Genomic DNA, 24674 nt, shown 5'->3' on the forward strand with positions numbered 1-24674 from the left:
TACTACATTACATATATGCTTACATCATGTATATAAAACTCTAATGTAATATTTAGAAAGCATTTTTTTAAAATTCCATCCGTTGATTGTGAACGGTAGGCAAAATTGCCAAAAAAGTGCAGTTCCCCTTTAAAAAGACTGAAATACGTAAAAAATTCATGTTATTATGAATGTGTCTGTTACTACATTACATACAGTATATAGTTACAGCGTGTATGAAAACGTTGGAGGTGTTTTTTTAAAGCGCTATATAGGCGCAATAGAGTGACACCCTTTGACTCCATTGTTAGCTGACTTTTGCTAAAGTTTATTTACAATTTAAAATGCATTAAAAAAAAAGTAATAATAATACCTGGGATTTATATAGCGCTTTTCTAAATACCCAAAGTCGCTTTACACGTGTGTGGGGGGGGATTAAAACAACTTTATTAGGAAAAGAAACTAAGAAAAGAAAAAAGAAAAAAATGATAAAGAAACACCTAGGGCAGGGTCAGTTTGGAAAGGCTAATGTGAAGAGGTGAGTTTTTAGGGTGGTTTTGAAGGTAGGGAGGGAGGGGGCATCTCTGATGTGCCTGAGGAGAGCGTTCCAGAGAGAGGGGGCAGCCACGGAGAAGGCCCTGTCGCCCCAGGTTCGGCGCCTGGTCTTGGGGACCTCCAGGAGGCCAGCATCACTAGACCTGAGGGAACGGGACGGGACGTGTGGCTGGAGGAGGTCAGAGAGGTAGGGTGGAGCCAGGTTATGGAGTGCCTTGTAGGTGGTGAGGAGTATTTTAAAGGGGATTCTGTATTTGACAGGCAGCCAGTGGAGGTCATGAAGGACAGGTGTGATGTGCTCTCTGGAGCGGGTTCCGGTGAGCAGGCGGGCAGCGGAGTTCTGGACATATTGCAGTTTATTGAGGGTTTTGGAAGTGATGCCGTAGAGGATGCTGTTGCAAAACCTCTTCTTGCTTTACATAGGAATTGTGAATGATGGTCAAAATTCCTAAAAAAGTGCATCTCCCCTTTAAATTGCAGCCGATAGTAGGAAATATTAATTTTAAAAAAGCATATTGTTACACCAACATCCTGCGATTTTTGTCTGATAATAATTGTCATCCAAAATTGAATCATTCAATGATCTTGAAAATTTAAAGTATCAGTATCAGCATGTGTATATCCAATACTGCCCCTGTAGCTATAGGTATTGGATTGATACCCAAATTGTACCCCAAATTATATAAAGTATTAAACAAAAGAAAAATAAGAGAGTGTTTCATTTTAAAAGAAGTGTAGCTAGAACCATTGTATAGCAAAAAGTAACCAGATTTTAACAGTAAATTAGCAAGTAGAATAATAGTTTTGAGAAATAACATGGCTTCAAATGTTATCGCATATGTCAGCAACTAAATTAGTTGCCTTTGCAACCCATTTTAAATTGGTTCTATTACTATTTATAAACCAAATAATATATTGTGATGTATACTGTTATCACAGGAGGCTGCAATATATATATAAAGCCAATATAAGCCATATTGCTTATCCCTTGTCTTTATATGTGTCTGTTTTTTGCAAACCAAATTCAAACCAAATAAAGAAAATAAGTCATAAACTTTCCCTCTAACAATCTATTCCCAAAACGAAGGGATTTCATTTTTACTCTGTATCCAAATGTCCTGAAGGGGTTTTTGTCATTGAGGTGTTTTTTCCTGCACACTTGACATAGATTCCCAGAGACCATGGTTCATGGGTATTGGTGTAGAGTTCTACAGTGATTTCATTTGGGTGAATGGCAGAAACAGAAGGACAACGGATCTAGTTGGAAATCGGCTTCTGGCTCCCTCCTCCTTTTAATGTTGCACTCACAGATCTAGCATCAGTTCATCTGCTGCATATATTTCAGTGCCCAGCAGATAACATGTAGAACTGAACGTTTAGCAGCACTTGAGGAAATCCAACCCCATACCAATGAAGACATGTGGCTGCTGTCAGTTTAAAGAGATTTAGTTTGGCTACCTGCCAATCATGTAAAAAGCACAGATTTTTTTCCCCTCTTTCTCTGACATGCAATGGAGTTGAGAGTAAATCTCGTCACTGTGCCACAATTCCTGGCCGATGGAAAACACACCTGTGGAGTGCACTACCCCAAGACTTATTTCTGCCAGCTGACCACTTTTCCTGCTTTTTAGATTTTAGATTCCATCCGAATGTCCGTGCATTTTTGTGCAACACCCACAGTTTGTATGTGTTAAATGTTTCTTAGACTCAGATGTGTCAAGTTCAGATCTGCTGTAATTCAATCACCTTTCAAAGCATTAGTGTCTTCTTCATGACAGGCAAAATAACACACAACCTTCAGAGTGGTTTGCCATTAAAATTAAATTTCCTTGTACTTGTGCAATGACAATAAAGAGCATACCATACCACCACTTAATGTGTGTGGTTGGTGTGGTTTGTTTGAGTCCTATTCCATAAGTCTTGTCTCCCATTAGTGGAGGTTCAAAACAATGTTATTTCTGCTTGAGGAAGCTAAACAACTTAGAGATTGTGGTTAGTTTGCCATCTTTGTCTTCTAGGATATAATGTTTGGTATTGAAGAGATGTTTTTAAAGTAGATTGAATATGTTATCCAACCCAAATACCCTATGGCAGTGGTCCCCAACCACCGGTCCGGGGACCGGTATCGGTCCGTGACGCATTTGCTACAGGGCCGCACAGAAACATTAAATAATTTATAAACTACTGTATTTTTTCCAAATTAACTTTGGCCTTTCCCACTAAATAATTTTGTTTATAGATGTATATTAGAACTCCTAATAGGAAGTTTCCATTTGTTATAGTACATTACTGCACATTAATGAACATATAAAATGTTAATGTGCCAGATTGTAGCCAAAGGGTCTGCAGGATTATTGTATATAGCAGGGGTTCTTAACCTGTTTGACCTCAGGACCCAACTTTTCCACTACAGAGGGACCCGGGGACCACTCCAATATTGACACGGAATTAGTAATCCTACTCTTGATTTTGATCATATTCAATAAAATAAATGATATAAAAGCATGTGTTAATCACAAAGATTATTATTAATTTAACAAATAAACTTTGGGCTTAGGTCAGGCTGATTAGAAAAAGAAGTACTAACCAAATAAACAATACATTTACATACAATATGTATTATGTTGTGCTAAAACAAATAAACTGAATTAATAATACATATTTTTCTTAACTAAACTGTCAATAAAATTAAAGTGCAAATGAAAATACAACTTTACAACTTTAGTCATAATTTTTGCGCTTAGGAAATGTCTCTATGACTTTAGCGCCAGACTTCTTCTTTTAGTTTTATATTGTCATTACTGCCACAAGTGATACAAAAGTGTAAAAGCAGACCACAGCTGAAAAAAAACATACCGTATATTACCAAATAGTAGCCCGGGCGTTTATTTCACAAAATGGGGTCAGACCCCGGGCGGCTATTAGGACATGGGCGGTTATTTGCACAAGGCTTTTATTTATTTTTGCACCAGCCTGCACCAGGCCATTATTTGGTTACAATGGTTACTGTCCAGTATTTTTTTTCCGTACAAAAAACTTTAAATGTAAAAGCTATTGTCAACATATAAACAAAAAAACGAGAGATCAACATGAGGTAGGCTATCAAAAGACAAGAGATCAACAAGGCCTCAACATGGCAGTAGTGCAAGAATTGTCAAATAGAATACCAATACTAAAAATAAATAAACTTTTTAAATAAAGCAGCCTACAGGGAAAAATAAAATGATGGTACCAAGTACTCAAGTATAAAACCCACCATCAAAACAGAACAATAATACTGTAACAATCCCAGGAATGTAGGCTCATAGACTTCTTCGTTCGTCTTGTCTTTATTATACAAGATGCAATGTAACCACACAACAGCTCCAATGTGCGTCTCTCCTCTTTCCCGGCAAAACTCGAACCAACACTTCCTATCAACAATGTCACTTCCCTAACTTCCCCGGAAGTCCCGCCCCCCAGCCAAAGCCATTGGCTAACACCCCGTAGCCAGCCGCTACATCACTGTCACTTAAATCAAATAAAGGCTACAGTACTCCAAGTTTTAAATAAAGCAGCATACGTGATGTATCCACTGACACAAATTAGCATCAAGCTCGTCGCTCACTTTCTTCCTACCTCCACCAGATAAGCGAGCTCGTTTTCCATCGATTGCCGACTGAAATAGTAGTCCTCCCTTTTTTTGTTTCCATTCTCGTACACGTTTTGGGTCAACATTAAACTGCCTGGCCTCTGCCAAACCAGAATTCTGCTCCGCATACTTCACAACCGCTAGCTTGAACTTTAAATCAAACTTTCTGTTCTTCTTCCCCCTTAAAGTATTTCCGTCCATCAGTTGTGGTGTACCGGTATCCTGTTCATTCAACTCACTGCTACTGTTGCTTGCCATGTTGAAACTTTTCCTCGTGGGTTTGTTGTTGTCATTGAGTGTGTGTTACGCTATATGTGGTGACCCGTTGCAATATGTTGATTACCCAGAATCCCCATGTAACGTCTGCTGTTACCGTAATTACCAGAAATACTGCACCTTTGCTTTTCCTTTTAGCTTATAAATTGGGTTTAAGGAAATCAATATGATTTTAATCTAAATGATGCCAATAACAGCCCATGGACGGCTATTTGGACATGGGCGGTTATTAGGAAGAGGCGGTTAATTCACAAAATGGGGTCAGACCCCGGGCGGCTATTAGGACATGGGCGGTTATTTGCACAAGGGCGTTTATTTGGTAATATACGGTATATTACACTCTAGAGGGCGCTAATGGCCCAACATTGGGCCCTGGCCCTATAGTTAAGAAGGTTAAGAAACACTAATATATAATATATGCCATCAACGTGCCGGGGACCATCTCTTCGCAAAGAAAACCGCCCAGGGCTCCCACTACTTTAGCGTTATGGTGAGTTGATTTTTCATTCTCATTTTTTTGTCTCTATTTTTATCTGCCACACGTGGAAAGCCGGTCCGTGAAAATAATGCATACATTAAACCGGTCCCTGGTGGAAAAAAGCTTGGGGACCCCTGCCCTATGGTGTTCCAATTGACAGTTGCACTGTTTACAGGTGCCACTAGGAAGACGGTTTATGCATGTATACAGCTGAGGACATAGGGACATTTGCTGTTGCGTGGCTACAGAGGACAATGCCATCTCTGTGGTGAAAAAGTGAAAACTATACGGATTCATGAAAGCACTCACACGCGCAAACATTCCCACGGATTGCCAGGCTTGCCAAGGGGCACATTGGAATTTGGGCCATGTAGGCTCCCTGAATTCTCTGTTAGAGGAACCCCACATCAACCTCACGTAACAGGGAGCACATTCCAAGCCTCCATGTCTCTGCGTCACGCACTCTTTGCCACTAAACATACAAGTAATCACTCAGTGGGTACACCTCCAATACCACTACCACTGGCCGGACAAAAGTCCATAAAATGATGACGATCCGATAATATCATTTAGTTCACTCTACAGCAGTACTGAAAACACAGGCACTGTGATATTTTAAAAGTTGTCTTGTATTAGAAACTCTGAGTACGAACATTTCCTTCATATTATCCATGCATTTTACTGTAATTACCTCTGACAGGAAATTATGTATTTGCCAGCGTTAGATAGTTTGTTTGTTAGCAACATAGCTAAAAAAAATAGGGGCAGATTTTAATGAAACTTTCAGGAAATGTCCGAAATTGGACAAAGAACAAATGATTATATTTTGGGGGTGATCTGGATAATTTATACAATGTTATCTTTATGTTACAAGGCCTCGTTGTGTGTGTATGCTAGCGGCCCCGCCTATAGAATAGAATAGAATAGAATAGAATAGAATAGAATATAAAATACTTTATTGATCCCTGGGGGAAATTCAGCACCGCAGTTCGCTCACAATAGACAAGAAGAATAATAAATAATATAATATATTATATATATAATATATAAATAATATAAATATATTCTACATGTACTCTATACTCTATACCCACAGTGACTAAAAGAGTGGATGACTGACAAGAGGGTTCACACTGTTTCGTCCCACTGCCCAAGTACTGAGACCGAGTGAACTCTCTTGCAGCCTATATGGAAGCGACAGACAGACAAAACGTTATGGATGGATTTGATTGAACTTTTAGGAAAGGTCTGAAATGGGATATGGAACAATTTATTAGATTTAGAGGATGATCCCATTTACTAACTGGATTCAGGATTTTTTTTAAGTATACTTTACTATTGGGATATAAGGCCTGGGCTGTACAATTGCATTTTTAGTTTATAAAAAAAATCTCTGCCATAAACCAAATCAATGCAGGGTTTCCCCTTAATGTAATTGAATGGGGTGTAACCCTAACCCTAACACCAGAAAAATATACTAGGTTTGTGGCTAGTTGTTTTTAATTATAAATTAGAAGTCTCTAGACAGTTGACAACAATCTCAACATAGTGCATTGTACTATAAACAGCAACAATTGAAAATATGGCAACACGATAATAAATATATGTTAATATCCCTTCCCACTACAGGTATCTTGGTCAGTCGAGACCCGGGAAACCCTGCAATGCAATTATAATTCAATAGATTTACATACATGATGTTCTTTTTTGCTTATAGTAAAGTTCTTAGATATGTAGCCACAAGCTAATCTAGTTAGTACATTTTAATATTATCAATAAAAATGATCAAAGATATATATATATATATATATATATACAGTATGTATATGTTAGATATGTATATATGTATGTATATATATATATATATATATATATATATATATATATATATATATATATATATATATATATATATATATATATATATAAATATATGTATATATATATATATATATATATATATATATATATATATGTATATATATATATATATATATATATATATATATATATATATATATATATATGTATATGTATATATATATACATATATATATATATATATATATATATATATATATATATATATATATATATATACATATATATATATATATATATATATATATATATATATATATATATATATATATATATATATACATATATACATATATATATATATATATATATATATATATATATATATACATATATATATATATATATATATATATATATATATATATATATATATATATATATATATACATATATACATATATATATATATATATATATATATATATATATATATATATATATATATATATATATAGCGACACATTTTATCGTCTGTGCACATCAAGTTTAAAATAGCATCTTGAAGCAAAACATGAACATGAGGATGGTGTCGCTACCATGAATGCTACATGGATTGTAAACAGGAGACAACAAACTATGCTGGCGGCAGTTTATCTGCGTTCATCACGGATAAATTAAACAATGGCTTTTTGAAAGGACACCAACAGCACGTCAGACATTAACATTTGTGAAGACCAAGTGATGTAAGATGTCCTAAATGTCGCCAACCAGCGTTCTACAAAGTAAACGTAGTTTGGACAAAGAAAGAGATCAGCACTGTTGAAATACTGTTATCCCTGCATCCACCTACACTACCGTTCAAAAGTTTGGGGTCACATTGAAATGTCCTTATTTTTGAAGGAAAAGCACTGTACTTTTCAATGAAGATAACTTTAAACTAGTCTTAACTTTAAAGAAATACACTCTATACATTGCTAATGTGGTCAATGACTATTCTAGCTGCAAATGTCTGGTTTTTGGTGCAATATCTACATACCGGTAGGTGTATAGAGGCCCATTTCCAGCAACTGTCACTTCAGTGTTCTAATGGTACAATGTGTTTGCTCATTGGCTCTGAAGGCTAATTGATGATTAGAAAACCCTTGTGCAATCATGTTCACACATCTGAAAACAGTTTAGCTCGTTACAGAAGCTACAGAACTGACCTTCCTTTGAGCAGATTGAGTTTCTGGAGCATCACATTTGTGGGGTCAATTAAACGCTCAAAATGGCCAGAAAAAGAGAACTTTCATCTGAAACTCGACAGTCTATTCTTGTTCTAGAAATGAAGGCTATTCCACGAAATTGTTTGGGTGACCCCAAACTTCTGAACGGTAGTGTATACCAACTAAATAATGTGTATATATATATATATACCGTATTTTCCGCACCATAAGCCGCACCTAAAAACCACAATTTTTCTCAAAAGCAGACAGTGCGGCTAATAACCCGGTGCGCCTTATATATGGATTAATATTCATATTTATTTTCATAAAGTTTAGGTCTCGCAACTACGGTAAACAGCCGCCATCTTTTTTCCCCGTAAAAGAGGAAGCGCTTCTTCCTCTACGGTAAGCAACCGCCAAGGTGAGCACCCGCCCCCGTAGAAGAAGAAGCACGCGGATATTACGTTTCATTTCATTTGTGTATTTCTGTAAAGACAACAAAATGTCTCCTACTAAGAGACACGCGTACAAGGTTCCACTGACTTTTGATATTCATGTGAACCGCACTGTGTATACAACGGGAACACGTACGGTGAATATTCGCACCACAGGGAATGAGAAGTCGTCCTACTGTGGTTCTAGCTTGCCATGCTAACGGCCAGAAACTTCCACCCAGGGTGATATTCAAAAGGAAGACCTTGCCAAAAGAGAACTTTCCAGCCGGCGTCATCATAAAAGCTACCTCGAAGGGATGGATGGATGAAGAAAAGATGAGCGAGTGGTTGATAGACGTTTACGCGAAGACACCGGGTGACTTTTTTCACGCAGCGCCGTTCCTGTTGATCTACGACTGCATGCGCGTCCACATCATCGATGGTGTCAAAAAACAAGTGAAGCACACCGAAGAAGAATAATTCGAGGGATTTGTGGATGAGTAATAACTTCAGAAAGTGAGCTTTAAATGTTTGTTTTGTGTGTCGTGTGACACTAACGTATGAGCAACGTTGAGTTATTGATGTTGCTATTGCTCTGCACTATTTTGAGTGTTACTATTTTTGTGATTGCACATTTTTACATTACATTTTGGGAGTGAACAGAGTTGTTAGAACGCTGGTTTGTAATATATTATTAAAGTTTGACTGACCTATCTGACTGTTTTGTTGACATTCCCTTTAGCGTAGCGTAGGTGCGGCTAATAGCACGGGGCGGCTAATAGGTAAACAAAGTTTTGAAATATTCCGTTCATTAAACGTGCGGCTAATAACACAGGGCACCTTATGGTGCGGAAAATACGGTATATATATATATATATATATATATATATATATATATATATATATATATATATATATATATATATATATATATATATATATATATATATATATATATATATATATACAGTAATATATATATATATATATATATTTAATATATATATATATATTTATTTTTTTTCTTTCTTCTTCTTTAAAGCAAATATAAACTGACTGATTTCTAGCATATAACATATTGTTGCTGTCTGATATAATAATGTATTTCCATTTTGTAGTTTTGTGGTACAAAAAACTTGTCAAGTTGGAGGTGGATGTATGGATTACAGTATTTCAAACTATGTTAAAGGGGTCATATTATGCAAAACTAACTTAACTGTTGGCACCTGTTTTTGTGTATTTGGGATCCCCATAAGTCCCGAAAATTTGAACCATGGAGGCATGGCGGAGATACTTATAAAACAATATTGCTGTCTTTCAAACTTGCTCCAAACGAACCCTTTGGTATTTGAGACTTTAGTAATGTATTTTGCCTTAGTTACGACAGCGTATATCTCAATATATGGTTGAGATTTGCACGAGTCCGCCATTTTTATGTAGTTGTAGTCAATAAGTTCCTTATTTTTCTCTATCTTTTTTTTTGGGCAGACTGGCTCGTACATGCACAGGCTTCCTTCACTATTGCCATTTCTAATACAAAGTAGCTTATAGTTCTATTTTATATCTGTCACTAGACTCGATAGGGAGCTTGGCCTGGAGAAGGACTTTGGCACGTAAAAAGACCCCCCACAAAACAGTGCATTCTGAAGAGACAGTCAGAAAGTAGCTTGAAGATGGTCTATAGAAGTGTTTTTCAACCACTGTGCCGCAGCACACTAGTGTGCCGTGAGATACAGTCTGGTGTGCTGTGGGAGATTATGTAATGTCACCTAATTGGGTTAAAAATATTTTTTGCAAACCAGTAATTATAATCCGCAAATCTGCCGTTGGTGAGTGTGTGTGCTGTCTAGAGCTCGGCAGAGTAACCATGTAATCTCTTCCATATCAGTAGGTGGCAGCAGGTAGCTAATTGCTTTGTAGATGTCGGGAACATGGTTTGTCGTGATCACAGTATGTGGGAGTCAGCGTGTAGGTAAAAAGGTATCTAACACTTAAACCAAAAATAAACAAAAGGCGAGTGCCGCTAAGTGCCGTTAAGAAAAGGCATTGAAGCTTAGGGAACGAAACTAAAACTGAACTGGCTGCAAAGTAAACAAAAACAGAATGCTGGACGACAGCAAAGACTTACAGCGTCCAAGTACATATGCATACATACACTCATGCACATAATCACGTTTCATCAAACATATATTAACGTTGTTGCCCTAGGGCAGGGGTCACCAACCTTTTTGAAACCAAGAGCTACTTCTTGGGTACTGATTAATGCAAAGGGCTACCAGTTTGATACACACTTAAATACATTGCCAGAAATAGCCAATTTGCTCAATTTACCTTTAACTCTGTTATTATTAATAATTAATGATATTTATCTTTGTGGAAACACTGATCATCTTAATGATTTCTCACAATAAATATATATAGAAACAGATAAATATCAATATGCAACACTTTATTTTTATATTTTCTCTAAGTGCACATTTTTCAAACTGAACATTTTCAAATGATCATTTCTAAGACAGTCTTGTGAAATCACAATATCCCATTTTAACTAGCTGGCCACTAACATTTTTTTAACAAATCATGAATTACTTTGCACCATGTTTGTACAAATAATAACTCATGTAAAATACAAAAGTAAACTCTCAAATTTTTAAATCATGTCACACTTTGAACTGGACACCAAATCTGTTATCTGTTTCTTTGTCAGTTAGTGGGAAGCCTGGCATTGCATGCTGTTAACTAGTGTGTTGTACTCTGGTGTGTAACTTGACACTGCAACTCTGAGTGATTCTTGCAGATGTGCATCAGTGAGGCGTGTTCTGTGTTTGTTCTTGATGAAGTTCATGTCAGAAAAGGCTGATTCACAAAGATAAGATTTTTCCTCATTGTTCGCGGAAACTTCTTAATCTTTTGGACATATTTTCACAGCAATCTGGCCTTAAGCTTAATTATGATCAATGTAAAATGTTAAGGATCGGAAATCTAAAGGGAACGTCCTTTCGAATGGAATGCAAAGTGCCTGTTTTGTGGACAGATGGACCAGTTAACATACTTGGTGTTGTTGTCCCAGAAAATCTGGAAGATCTAGGCTCAGTAAATTATGATAATCGACTAAGAAAGCTGGACAAAATTATGCAATTATGGACAGGGAAATCCCGAACCTTGTATGGTAAAATGTCTATTGCCAACTCGTTAATTATTCCTCAATTTATTTATTTGTTTTTGTCATTACCAGCTCCATCACAAAACGTTTTTAAGATTTATGAGCGGAGGGTCTTCGATTTTGTCTGGAACGGCAAACCAGAAAATATTAAAAGAAAGGTTTTGTACACAGAGTATGAATATGGGGGCCTGAAACTTCTCAACCTTGAAGCTATGTGTCTGTCTTTAAAAGCATCAATTGTTCCAAAGATGTATTTAAACATTGAGTGGTACACAAATGTCCTGTTGGACAAAAAACATATACTGTATCAAAATAAATTGTATCCTTTTTTTACAAGTGATCCCCTCCCATTTTTCTTATGTAGAGAGTTTGCTGGGAAACATGGCGGGGTTCATAAAGGAAACAATCCACTAATAGTGGTGTTTTCAATTTTATGTGCCAGAAAAAAGAGACGATATTTTGCAGCAGATAATATGGATGAACTCTAATATTGTAATAGATGGAAAGCCTTTCTTTTGGAAAAATATGTTTGAAAGAGGAATCATTTTTGTCAATGATATTATCAATGAGAATGGTAAAATTATGAAGTATGATGAATTTAGAACTATGTATGGTGATGCTTGCTCAAGCTTTTCATTTTATCAACTAACTGGAGTAATTGGGAAAAGATGGAAACAAATAATTAATTATGGAACTACTAAATTATTAGTTTGTAAACCTCTAATAAAAAATTCTAGTTGGCAAAAAGGAACTAAAATAATAGAAACATATATAATTTCTATTTAATAAAGAAATATTTGAAGGCTGCCCCATACAACACATATGGAAAATGGGAGGACTTTTTTGACTGCCCGTTGCCATGGGATGCCATATTCAAACTAATCTATAAAACTACTATTGATGTGCAAAATCGTTATTTTCAAATTAAAATTATTTATAACTTCTTACCCACAGGGAAAATGTTAAAATTATGGAATATGACAGAGTCAGATGATTGCCGATTTTGTTGTCAGGAGCCTGAATCCACCCTGCATTTGTTTTGGTATTGTCATATTGTGTCTTTGTTTTGGGTGGAAGTTGAAAAAATGTGTTTAAGGATTGGTTTGTTTATGAAGCTTAATGTGGTTTCTGTTATTTTAGGAGAGTTCATTGACAATCATGATTTAGTCAATTTAATTATAGTACTCGGTAAAATGTTTATTTTTAAGGCCAAAAACAGATATTCACTTAGTATTACTTTCTTTAAAACATTTATTCAGTATTTTCTAACTTTAGAAAGTTACATGGTTGAAAACGATAATGATGCCAAAAAACATTAAAAAAAAGATGAGAAGTCCTCAAAGGCTTATTTTGAAAGTATAATTATGTTTATAGATTATATGATATCTGTTGTTGTGTTCCCTAATTTGAGTGACCTGGACATAATCTGGACTGTACATAAATGCTTATTTTGAAAATGTAATTTTGTTTATAAATTATATGCAATCTGTTGTGTTCCCTAATTTTTTTCTGTGTACATGAATGAAGGTGTGTGTTGCTGAGTCCGACTTGGACATTATCTGGACTGGGCCTGGTTTTAAAAACCCTTTAAACAAATCTAATTTCATTGACAGCCTGGTCTGTTGAAGATAAGGCCCTTTTTTAAAAATAAAATAAAATAAGATAAATAAATAAAAAACATTTTCTCGGATAAAAAAAGAAAGTAAAACAATATAAAAATAATTACATAAAAAATAGTAATTCATGAAAATGTTAGTGGACCAGCAGCCTATACAATCATGTGTGCTTCAGGGACTGTGTCCCTTGCAGATGTGTTGTCTATGTTGTGGGAACCAGAATATTGGTAGCAGAAAGAAATAGCCCTTTTGTGTGAGTGGGTGTGGATGAGTGTGCATGGGGTGGGGGAGGGGGGTGGGGGGGGATGGGGGGTTTTGGTTTGTTTGGGTTGATGCACTGATTGAAAGTGTATCTTGTGTTTTTTCTGTGTAGATTTAATTTAAAAAAAAAAAATATATTTATTTTTTTTTTAAATTATTATTATTATTTTTCTTTAGAGCAGGCCCGCGGGCGACTCATCTGGTCCTTACGGGCGACCTGGTGCCCGGGGGCACCGCGTTGGTGACCCCTGCCCTAGGGTAAACTGGGTAACACATGGCACTCTGACAAAGCTTAACCTATTGTTACTATAACAATCTACAAGGTTAATATAGGTTGCTTCTCTTTCTTCCCCTCCATTTTTCTGCATTCTTTCGTACCTCTGTATTTTTTTATATTTTTGTTGTCATAAAGAAATACAATCATGTGTGCTTACGAACTGTATCCCTGCAGACTGTATCGATCTATATTGATATATAATGTATATATTGTGTTTTTTTATGTTGATTTAATTAAAAAAATAAAAACTTTTTTTTTTTTCTTGTGCAGCCCGGTACCAATCGGTCCACGGACTGGTACCGGGCTGTAGCCCGGTGGTTGGGGACCACTGGTCTATTGGACATAATCTTTGCAAAATGTTGATCAAAGCACACTGTTACTTGTTAAGTAGATTACAAGAAAGTGTTTAAAATGTAAAACAAAAACAAAAATCATAGTATGATCCCTTTAATATTCAAAAGATCAATGGATTTAGCTGTTAATTCTCCCTATTTATGTATTTGAGAAAACTTCAATGGCAGGTAAAATGAAAGCATTTAAAAGTCCATAAAACAACTGAGATCTAAGGCTCCATGATCAACACAGAAAACACTGGGGGTCTCTGTTCATTCTGTTGCTACAACCTGGGAAAGTTGTGTCATTGTGTCCATTGTTGCCCACACAGTGTGTCTGCCTGCCGTCTGTCCCTGAGAGATATTTAAAAGCTTCCCAGGTTGTTGTTAGGAAAACACAAACTTCTGTATCTACAAATCCCTTTGTTCCAAATATCAGTTTTCTATCCGGCGGAAGTGACTTTCTGTGATCTTTGTTGGGGCCTCCAGGGGATATTTTGGGGAGAGTTGAGAACTTAACACCTCAGGCAAATGCTTTTACTTTACAGGAAGGAGGAAACAAAAGCAATAACAACGGAAGCTAGCATTGCTTCCTCTTCTTTGTAGAGACATCCATCATTCTGTTGGTCTTTTTTCATAATCAGAGTGCCTCATTCTTTCATTTCTCACCACAGCTTGTCGTGAGTTGACATTATGTCAGTGTGACCTTCCATCAATTGGAACACGTTACCACCTTTTGACTTTGTTCATACAACTCTGTCCGAAGCCAATATTCATGCTCTTTTAACAACATTGATCTGAGACTTGATCGCACCTGTTCCCAACACTTTGTCTTTCTTGGAAAGGAAAGGATTGTAAGAGAGAGCAAGGGAGTATTGTGTATAAAAAAGGAGGATACTATACAAAGAGCCAGGGACACTGATGCTGGGGTTGATAGCTGCCAGAGAGCCCACCGTTGACAGTTACACAAAAACACACTCTCAAAAAAATACTCTCATACAACCTCTTTCTTCTTTTTAGTCGGTTTCTTCTATTCTCTTGGTTTACCAGTCAGTCTGGCCCCCCATTTATTCCTCTCTCTGTCTCATCATTCGTCCGTCTGAGGCATGATGTTTACATTGTGACCCCGGTCACTCATGATAGGAATCATTCCATCAAGATAATCGCTAAATGACACGCACACGACAGTTTCATTTACTGCCACACAACGCAGAGGAAGGATGTTGTTTCTGTGTCTGAGCACGTGTGTGTTCTTTGTGAGTCTTTGGTAACTTTGCAGTTATTATGTCTCATAGTAAAGTCATATTCCAATTTTCACCTCTCTGGTGGGCTGGTTTTCCCTTTTAGTCTTCTTCCTGTTCATTTTATATTCCTGCTTCATTTCAACTGCCTGGAAAAAAAAATTTCCTCGGCAAGCTGGGTGGTCTTCAATTGTGCATGCGCATATGCACACACACACACACACACACACACACACACACACACACACACACACACACACACACACACACACACACACACACACACACACACCACCGTTTTCCTCTGTCTGGCACTGTACTGGCCGCAGTTTTCGTTTGACGTTCACCACTACCAAAAAGAATCACCTAATCACTGCTCAATTGTGGTAGCAGACTGCTTACAAGTCTCACTCTATGAAAAGTCCATTTGATTTGTGACTTGAATCCCCTCTACACCATGTCTTATTCCCTTGCTTTCCACCTATGCATAAAGCAGGCATCTTTACGCAGTGTGCTAACCCACATTAGAGCACAAGCAGGTAGACTCACACCCTGAGGCTTTTGTCTCTAAATCTAAAATCAAAGAGACAGTCTTTCAGCACATCTCACATGACAGCTCCTTTTATGGATTGCCCCTGGAAAAATCTTTCTACAAAAATCCCGCTTTATTCAAATTCCTCTCCCTACTCAACCTGCATGATATGATTGAACTGAGTACACTCACATCGTGCATCTACCTGTTTACCAAAGACTCGGCCAAGTGTGCAGATAAACACCAGAAAATAGGATGAGCAATTTGTAGCTTGATTGGCCTCTAGCATATAGTTGTGCACTCTTTGAAGGGCTCTCTGATGACACGGCAAGGTGATGTCATACAGTTTCAAAAGCTCATGTGGATCAGGTTTAAAATGTGGACTGTTCCCAAGCAAATCCCTGTGACCTGTACACCTCCACAGACTATTAGAGCTAGGTGGGGACTGAGCTCACTCGCCGCTGTTGTAATCTTTCATAGGTCAGGGAGAAACCCGAAACTTCACTTTTCTGTCTTCTGTCTTGAGTTAAGGTGGAGAGTTTGCTTGTGTGTTAAGTTTATTACCAAAACCACAGTGTGTGAATCCCGTGTGAGGCTTCTTTATTTATTGTCCCACGTCAACATCTTCTACATTTACTGTGCACCTCCTGCAGTATGTGGGCGTGTGCGGTCGGTCGCAGAGTTTATTTATCTTATTCTAAATCACCTCTCAAACTAACTAATTGGTCTAGTTCCAGTGTTAGGTAATGAGGGGAAATGAACAATTACTCTCCTGTTTGTAGTGAATGATGTGTGTGTGTGTGTGTGAGCGGTTACAGTCATAAAGTAAAGAGTAGTGCACAGAAGGAGTCTCAGGTCTTTGCTGCTCTCAAATTCATCGCAATTTCATCATTGCTGGTGTGTGTGCTGGCTTGGTGTGCTCATTGTTGGGCGCAGGTCCAGATGTTCTCATAGAGTTATTCCTGAGTTTGACCCCAAATCCCCAATGAACACAAAACAATCTGGAAATTGGATGCTCCCATCACAGATGTGGACTCAGGCATCATTCATGTAGAGTTATCCTTTGTATCCCTGTTTTTTTTCTATGACATAAACTTTTGATCTGTTCTTAATCTTTCTGAATTCCATCTCCCCCCACCCTAGCAATACTTGCAGATCTTCATGTGAGAAACTGCTCCATCACTGTTGCCTGGATTTCACTTCAATCATCTTGATATCAGTTATCGTGACGTGCCTCTAATCTGTCCTTAGAGGCTTGTGTAGAAAAGGTTCTGGCATCTTTGTAAGAAAGTCTTTCACATTCTGTATGCTCTCATGGCTGTTAAACACTCTTGGCTAGCAGCGAAGTGGTAAAATACTTGAAACTCATTAAAGGAAAGACTTGACAAATAATGTTAATAGCCATGTTAAATGATATTTACTTTAAGTCTCATGTCCTTCGAGCAACCTTTTAAACATGCACTCAATATTAACTTTTGGAAAGTTTCTCAACATTTCCATGCACCTTGCTAATTTTAATTCAATCCTTTCGTATTATGTCAGGCATTCAAACAAAATCATGTATCATGAACGAAAACATTGTAGTTAAACTCTGAGCATGTTTAGCCAACGGTGTTTACAATCTGAATTGAATACATAGTAATTGTTGAATTTCAGTATCTTTCTAGGATTCTCTGCAGTGGGTATTAGCTTGTGCTCTATTTATTTTGTCAGAGCATAAAACACACACCTCTACTGCAGAGAACACTGGTTCTCAGGAGGATATAGTATGTACTTTCTACAAACAGGGTACCACACACTTTCCCTATGGGTCCCAAGTTGGTTGTCAGCAACTTGACACTGAAGTACTCCATTATGTTTTCCTAGTTGGTCAACACACACGCTTTCACACATGCCTTCTCTTGGTATTCCACATGTATCATCTCAAAACCAATGGTGTTGCTGTCCCTGGCCACACATGCAACCAGCTGTTGCCTACTCAACAACAGCAGGGATCTCAACAAAACTTACATTTTCAACAACACACTCAAAAATGAATGTGTTGTTGAATTAAATAATAAAGACTTTTATGGGGATGAAGAGTGAGGTTGAGAAATCAGCCAATAATGGGTCGTGACAATAAAAGCTAAAGGGAGGAAAAAGAATTAAGGAACCAGTACATTATTTCCCAGCTAATGTTACTCACAGATAAGTGGTGAAAGGGCTAATGTCGATTGGCACAGACGACAGTCCCAGCTCTGAGCAGTCCACCATGACCAAGATCCCGTCTTGATCACACTGGCACGGCGTGGGGCACAGCGCGGCTGCTCCTCCCTGCCTGTCCTGCATCCGGCCATAAGTCCAGACTCCAGGGGTGGACGCCATAATTCCGTCAGCCACGCAGAGAAGCATAAGCACATACAGCATGTCGGACCGTCCACCTGTTTGCATCCTCACCTGTGCTGACTACTGAAAGGTCACTTTCTTCTGACCTGTTTGATGTTAGTTGTGGCAAATGATGGAAGAATGGGCTGTGTCCTCAGTTGTGTTTATTAGAGCTCTGGCATACCTGTGTCCTCAGGAGGGTGTCTACACTTGCTGCTGCCACAACCTCTTCTCATCTCTCTCTTCCTCTGCCTGTCTATCCCACTTAATTTCCTTTTGTATCTCTTTTTACTCTGCCCTGTACTTTCTCATCATTAAGTCCCCAAAACAAATGCACTCTGTCTTCCTTTTCCGCCGTTGTGTACATATATCTCTCTCCTTCTGCCTCCCTCTCCTTACCTATTGTAGAAGTAGCGCACGACTGGCAAATGAGGTCCTCCCATTGGTCCATAATTTAGGGATGGGCTGGAGCATCTCTAGAAGGTGGGAGGGGCCCATAATTCCTAAACTCTCCCCTCTCTTCCCCCTTGCGTTTGCCCTGTTGAATTTTGGTTAGAATCTCAATGTGGAGAGAATGATTGTTCAAAGGGTAAAGGACATTGGAAGGGGGCAGGGAGCAATACAGTTTGGTGTGGGAAAAAGAGAGGACCTTATGAATGAAGTGAGAGAACATTTACTGCTGAAAAGGGAGAAGAAAAGTCTGGAACATGAGAAATTGAGTCAGCGGAGTGTGTTTTGGCTGTTGTGTAACACTTAGATGAAAAGGTTCTGAGTGTGACTCTTTGGAGGAAATTGAAATTCTGACACTTCAGCACCCTTCCGTCACTACTAAGATCAGAATGCGGTGTCTCGTAAGTCACAGCTTCTTAGGTTACTGCTGCTGGATTGTTGGGACTCACAGAAAGTCAGCGCACATAAAAGTGTGCATGAAAACACACACAGAAATCTTGCTAGTGTTGTTAAAGTAGCTTTAGCCTATAAACCACAGGCTTAATAATCATTGTTTATCTTGTATTTTGCAAAATGTTTTTTTTGTTTCGTCCTAAGCTGCAAATCTTCACTGGTCATCCACCTGCACAGCAATGACAATCGGTGAGACTCATACCTTATGAGGCATTGCAATTGTTAAAACTGTCGCTTTAATCAATGTTATTACAAGTTGCTCATTACGATAACAAGAAAAAGAAACAATAATAATTGTAGCCCTCCCTATTTGATGTTTGTATTTTATTGTACGATTATCAAGAATGATGATGTCATACTTACAATAAAAACATTACACAGCTGTACAAAGTCAGGTATATTGGACTAAATTGATTTGGGGGCCACATTTTCATAAAGCTAAGGACCGGGGAGCTGGACTTCTAATTAGTCCTATTTTGCATAGTCCAGATAGCCAGGGTCCTCTACAGTAGACATTTGATTTTGGTGTATTTATTTTGTCAGAGTTACAGAAGCGTTCTGCTGTTTTTAAGGGCTTTCTGCAAAAAATCTAGTAAAAAAAATGTGAGCCTCCTCACGCTGTAGTTGTCTACATGATTTGCTTACTGTCCTTTTATATACAATTCAAACATACTCATTCTGCAAGTGTTCATATGCTTACTGGTCAGAAAACACAATGAAATAAATATAATTTAAAATAATGACTTACTTATAGCTTGAGTGAAAAAGTGCACATGTGGTAATTTGTTTTAATTTGTTTCGAGGAAAACTTTAGCGTTAATACGCATGCGTGCACATACTCTGTAGCGTTGGGTAGCTCTTTTTGACACAGCAGCTCGATTCGTGCCATTCCGTGACAGGATTTGGCCCATAGGCCGTCAGCTAACTGGCCCTGGTGTAAATATTTCTGCAAATGCTGACAGAAATGGCCACATGTCCTCAGCAACGTTCCCTCTAAGGTGCGCGCCTGTGCAATTGGGCACTGCTCAAGCATCCTCTGCGCACGGAAAATCAATGCCACGCACAAAATCAAATAAAAAAATAAGCGCATAACAATTTTCGACACACGGACACGACAGAGAAAACAATGTTCGTCATCATTGTTCAAATATTGTAACGTCTGTCGAGTCGCTTTGAGGACATGAATTCCATCCATCACTTTACTGAGCAAAACTCTTATTGTCAGCCATAAACACATCACCAAAACATTAGTAAAAAAAATGATATCTAGCAAAAGTGGTCATTTTCTGCAGTACAAACCAGACCAAAAGCAACTTTGTTAGATCAACAGCAGCCGCTCGCTCTTTCTCACTTGCGCCAACACATGTACATATGGCACTTAGCCAGTGATGCGTTTACAGCCACACAAAAAGTCGGACAACTCCAACACCACACATAAAGTGTCATTCCAGGTCGTTACACTATGATTTACCAATTAAATGTGTGCTTATTCTAGTGTCATTTATTAGGAATCTTAATTTATAAATATTAATCATGAAATGCTGCTAGTATATTAAATAAATACTAATAAAAATATATTTTTTACAAACAGGAAGTTGCAGGAATGTACACATGATCCCCTGCTTACATCTCATTGTGCAACATGTGAATGTTTTAATGGGAACTAAATGCAATGTTTGAAAGGGGTACAAATTATTTCCAAAGCACGACCTCCACCCAGACAAACAATATGGAAATTACTTCTGTCATTTGATTATAATAATAAGAGAATGTTGTCTGTCTATCTGTGTTGGCCCTGCGATGAGGTGGGGACTTGTCCAGGGTGTACCCCGCCTTCCGCCCGAATGCAGCTGAGATAGGCTCCAGCGACCCCGAAAGGGACAAGCGGTAGAAAATGGATGGATGGATGGAGATTGAACTTGTTATTTAGTCAGGTATGGGACAGGTGTGCTGCTGGTGTAGCCACAGTGTGCACGTCTGATGTTGCTCTCATGGGCTCCACTGAATGCTCAGGGAGTTTTTGCATTTGCTCACACACATGAAAAATTAGAGGGAACATTGGTCCTCAGCACCAAACTCTCAGTGCCCTGCGCAAAGAGAGTATGGTCACTTCCGCACTAAGCAAAGAGCGAAGCCCCCCGGCAGCCTCATCTTAGGTTTCCACCCTGTAGACGGCCAAGTGCGCTCAGCGCTCGGGCAGTGCACTAAGAAGGACAAGCTGCTTGCGCAAAGCTTAGAGGAAATACTTGAATCAGCTACAACTCAGCTTTCTGTATTTGATCAAGAAATGTGCAAACTCAGCCATTTTTACTTGGAATCACAGAGAAAATTCATTCATAAAACAGTTCAAAGAACAAATATTGATATTTATATGATGTTATTTGTTCTTTTATTTTTCAACTATGCCTCCCCTGATCGAACGTCACTGCTGCACAAGTGCTTTTTTTTAGTTGTGTTCTGTTAGTTTTGGACTTCCTTAGTTGTTTTGTGCACTTCGGGGGTTTGTTTTGGTCACCATTGGTTTCACCTGCCTCTGATTAGTGTTCGGCATGTTCACCTGCTGTTGAGCACTAATCAGAGATCTATGTATTCACGTTGCTCGCCACACTCGGTCTGGCTTCCTTGTTTGCGGTATGCAATTGTTACGTTGGTTTATTCATGTTCTCGATTCCTGTGCTAAGCGGTTCCTTAGCTTCTAGTATTCCTGTGCTAAGTAAGTTTTTGCCTAGCTTCCCGTGCGTTCGGCACGCTTTTCTTTTGTATGTTTCTGTCTTTTTGGTACGGTGTATTATTTATGATTAATAAATCATATCCTACCTTCACGTTTTCGTCCGGAGTGTCCGTGTTGCATCTGGAGGAACGATCCCGCATAAAGATGCGACCCCCACGTGAGAAGTTGCAAAATCAACTAACAATGTGGCTTGTATTAGTAAGAAAAAAAAAGGCATGCAATTCAGAAGCAAACATATTTTGTTGCAAGTGCTAAAAGGAGGGTGGCAATCATATCTGTTTCAATGAGACATTTGAACTTGTTTTTTAATATAAAAAGAGGATTCCATGCAAAAGGTAAACATGTGCATAACACACATGTTAAGAAAGTAGGGTAACACTTTAGTATGGGGAACATATTCACCATTAATTAGTTGCTTATTAACATCCAAATTAGTAACATATTGGCTCTTAACTAGTCATGATTAAGTACTTATTAATGCCTTATTCTGCATGGTCTAATTATACAACCAGTAAGCCATTAACTAAGAGTCTTCCCTCAATAACCTCAGAAATATTGCTTATTAGTAACCCTAACCCTAACCCTTATATGTTCCCCTAGTGTCCAAATAACTCTAAATTAAGTCTTTGTTACTTAGAATATGTTCCCCATACTAAAGTGTTACCGAAAGTACATTTGAGGCCTCCAAAGTTCTAAGAAAGTTACAAACAAACTGGTCTTAGACTAAGTCCGAGCTTCTCAAATATATTCTGTTACGCCCAAGCCCCCCCGCCATCCCCAAGGAAGAAAAAAATATTTTGAGTGACTGTGACTATAAATAGTATAATTTATATATAAAGTTGTTATAACAATACCTCTGCATAACATTGTAACATTAAAGGAAACAACACACGCGTCTTTCCTCATCTCTCACCGTGGTTACAGTGAAGCTAAGTGCTACATACGTTTCATCATATTCTGGAACGGCAAAAAAAAGCATGTTCCACGAGGTCACGCGTAAATCACCCCCCCACCCCCCACCCCCTGTCATTGCGTACCCCCCACCCCCTCCCCAGGCGGGCCCGCCCCACTATTTGAGAAGGACTGGACAAAGTGAACCAAGTAATTGTCAAAAGTTCAAAGCTACACATTGAAATAACTGTGTACAATTTACATGTCTTCTTTACCTCTGACCTGTCCCTCTGCCACTCCATCTTTCTCTCTTTCTTTCTCCACCATTCTCTACACGCTCAATAGTTTCTCATTAATTAATTAACATTCCTATGTGACTGTTTTTTCTGAGGGGCCTTTGTTATGGCCCCACAAAACCTCTTTCAAAGCTGTTCTTCACATAGTCTCTCTCATGCTCCCTCTCTCCCACTCTCTCGCTCTCTCTTTTCTTCCGTTTTGTAATGGAATGTCTGTTTTTGCTCCCTCTGTCCATTGTCATTAAACATATTTTGTGTGCGCCGGTATCAAGTGATGCTTTATGTGTGCTGTTTTCCTGCAAAGCCCTTTGAGCAAATACACTGACAGTTCAAAGGAGAGCCTTTGCATACACATGCAAGCACACACACGGTCCTTCGCCATGGCTTGCACACACACACACACACGCACACACATTCAAACTTCATCCACCTGCAAGCTCTCCCACTCCCTGCACTCTCTCCACCTTTCCCTTCCTGTGCGGCAAGCTCTGTCATCTTTTTAAACATTCTTTAATTGTGCCTTAGGGGGTGATCTTTTACACACACACACACACACACACGCTCACACACACAAACACACACACACACACACGCACGCACACACACACACACACACCCACATACTGTAAAACCCTCCTGCCTGCCTCCAAGTCGTGTTACTGTCTTCTTCACTCTGATTTTGGCCACCTTCCCTTCTGTTGTTCTTGTTTTCACACCGAGCTTGTTGATTTAGTTTTTTGGAGCCGTTGAAATAGCGATTAATCTTAATCATGTTGCAATTCTGGAGAAAAATGATGTCTAGAAGGCAGTGGCCGTGCGTTTCCCACCTAGGCTTTCAGTGATGTCCGACTTCAATGATTACCTCTCAAAATACCATCATTGATGTCACCACATGACCATTGCTGGAGAAATACTATACAGGAACACATTTATCCACTACTGTGAATTGAAACTCATCAACAATGTACAAAACGGGTTATTTTTTGGCGCATTTAAAAATCAATAAACCCGCATCAGCAATTAAAACATATGTTATGTGGTACAGTCAAAACTAAAATTGCAAAAAAACATTTTAAACGTGAAAAAATTAAGAAATAAAATATCTGAACTCACATTTCATCGACAGCTGAGCTAGCTTCCGGGGTTGGCCGACATTGTTGGCTCAGAAGATGTAGTTTATCTTTAAATATCCTTCTTGAAATTGGCCTTGCAAATACATGTGTTGCCTTGGGGGCGGTATAGCTCGGTTGGTAGAGTGGCCGTGCCAGCAACTTGAGGGTTCCAGGTTCGATCCCCGCTTCTGCCATCCTAGTCACTGCCGTTGTGTCCTTGGGCAAGACACTTTACCCACCTGCTCCCAGTGCCACCCACACTGGTTTAAAAATGTAACTTAGATATTGGGTTTCACTATGTGAAGCGCTTTGAGTCACTAGAGAAAAGCGCTATATAAATATAATTCACTTCACTTCACTTGTCTAATCATAAAAGATGCAGACGAGGCATGTTGGCTGACTTCTTCAAGTTTACTCCACAGCGTGCTCATCAATAACATCAAGCTGCCGGCATGTCCACATTCAAACAACCTAAACGGGGCTACTGTGCATGCACGTCACTACTGTGGCATTCTGGGTAATGGAGTTATTATGTTACCTGGCTCATATCACTATATATCTGCCTTAGGCCAT

The 24674-nt window shown here is 38.4% G+C and overlaps 1 protein-coding gene across 1 annotated transcript in view; it reads right to left on the reverse strand.

The window, feature by feature from the left end:
* LOC133653966 (leucine-rich repeat-containing G-protein coupled receptor 6) overlaps positions 1 to 18577 on the reverse strand; it is a 94051-nt gene extending 75474 nt beyond the window's left edge. Inside the window, exon 1 of the mRNA XM_062053845.1 lies at positions 17990 to 18577. Within this exon, the coding sequence (XP_061909829.1) occupies positions 17990 to 18234 (245 nt within the window). The 5' untranslated portion in view covers positions 18235 to 18577. The remainder of the gene's footprint in view (positions 1 to 17989) is intronic.
* Between the last annotated feature and the right edge of the window lie 6097 nt (positions 18578 to 24674).

This window comes from Entelurus aequoreus, linkage group LG07, assembly GCF_033978785.1.
Source record: "Entelurus aequoreus isolate RoL-2023_Sb linkage group LG07, RoL_Eaeq_v1.1, whole genome shotgun sequence".
In the NCBI taxonomy this organism is placed as follows: domain Eukaryota; kingdom Metazoa; phylum Chordata; class Actinopteri; order Syngnathiformes; family Syngnathidae; genus Entelurus; species Entelurus aequoreus.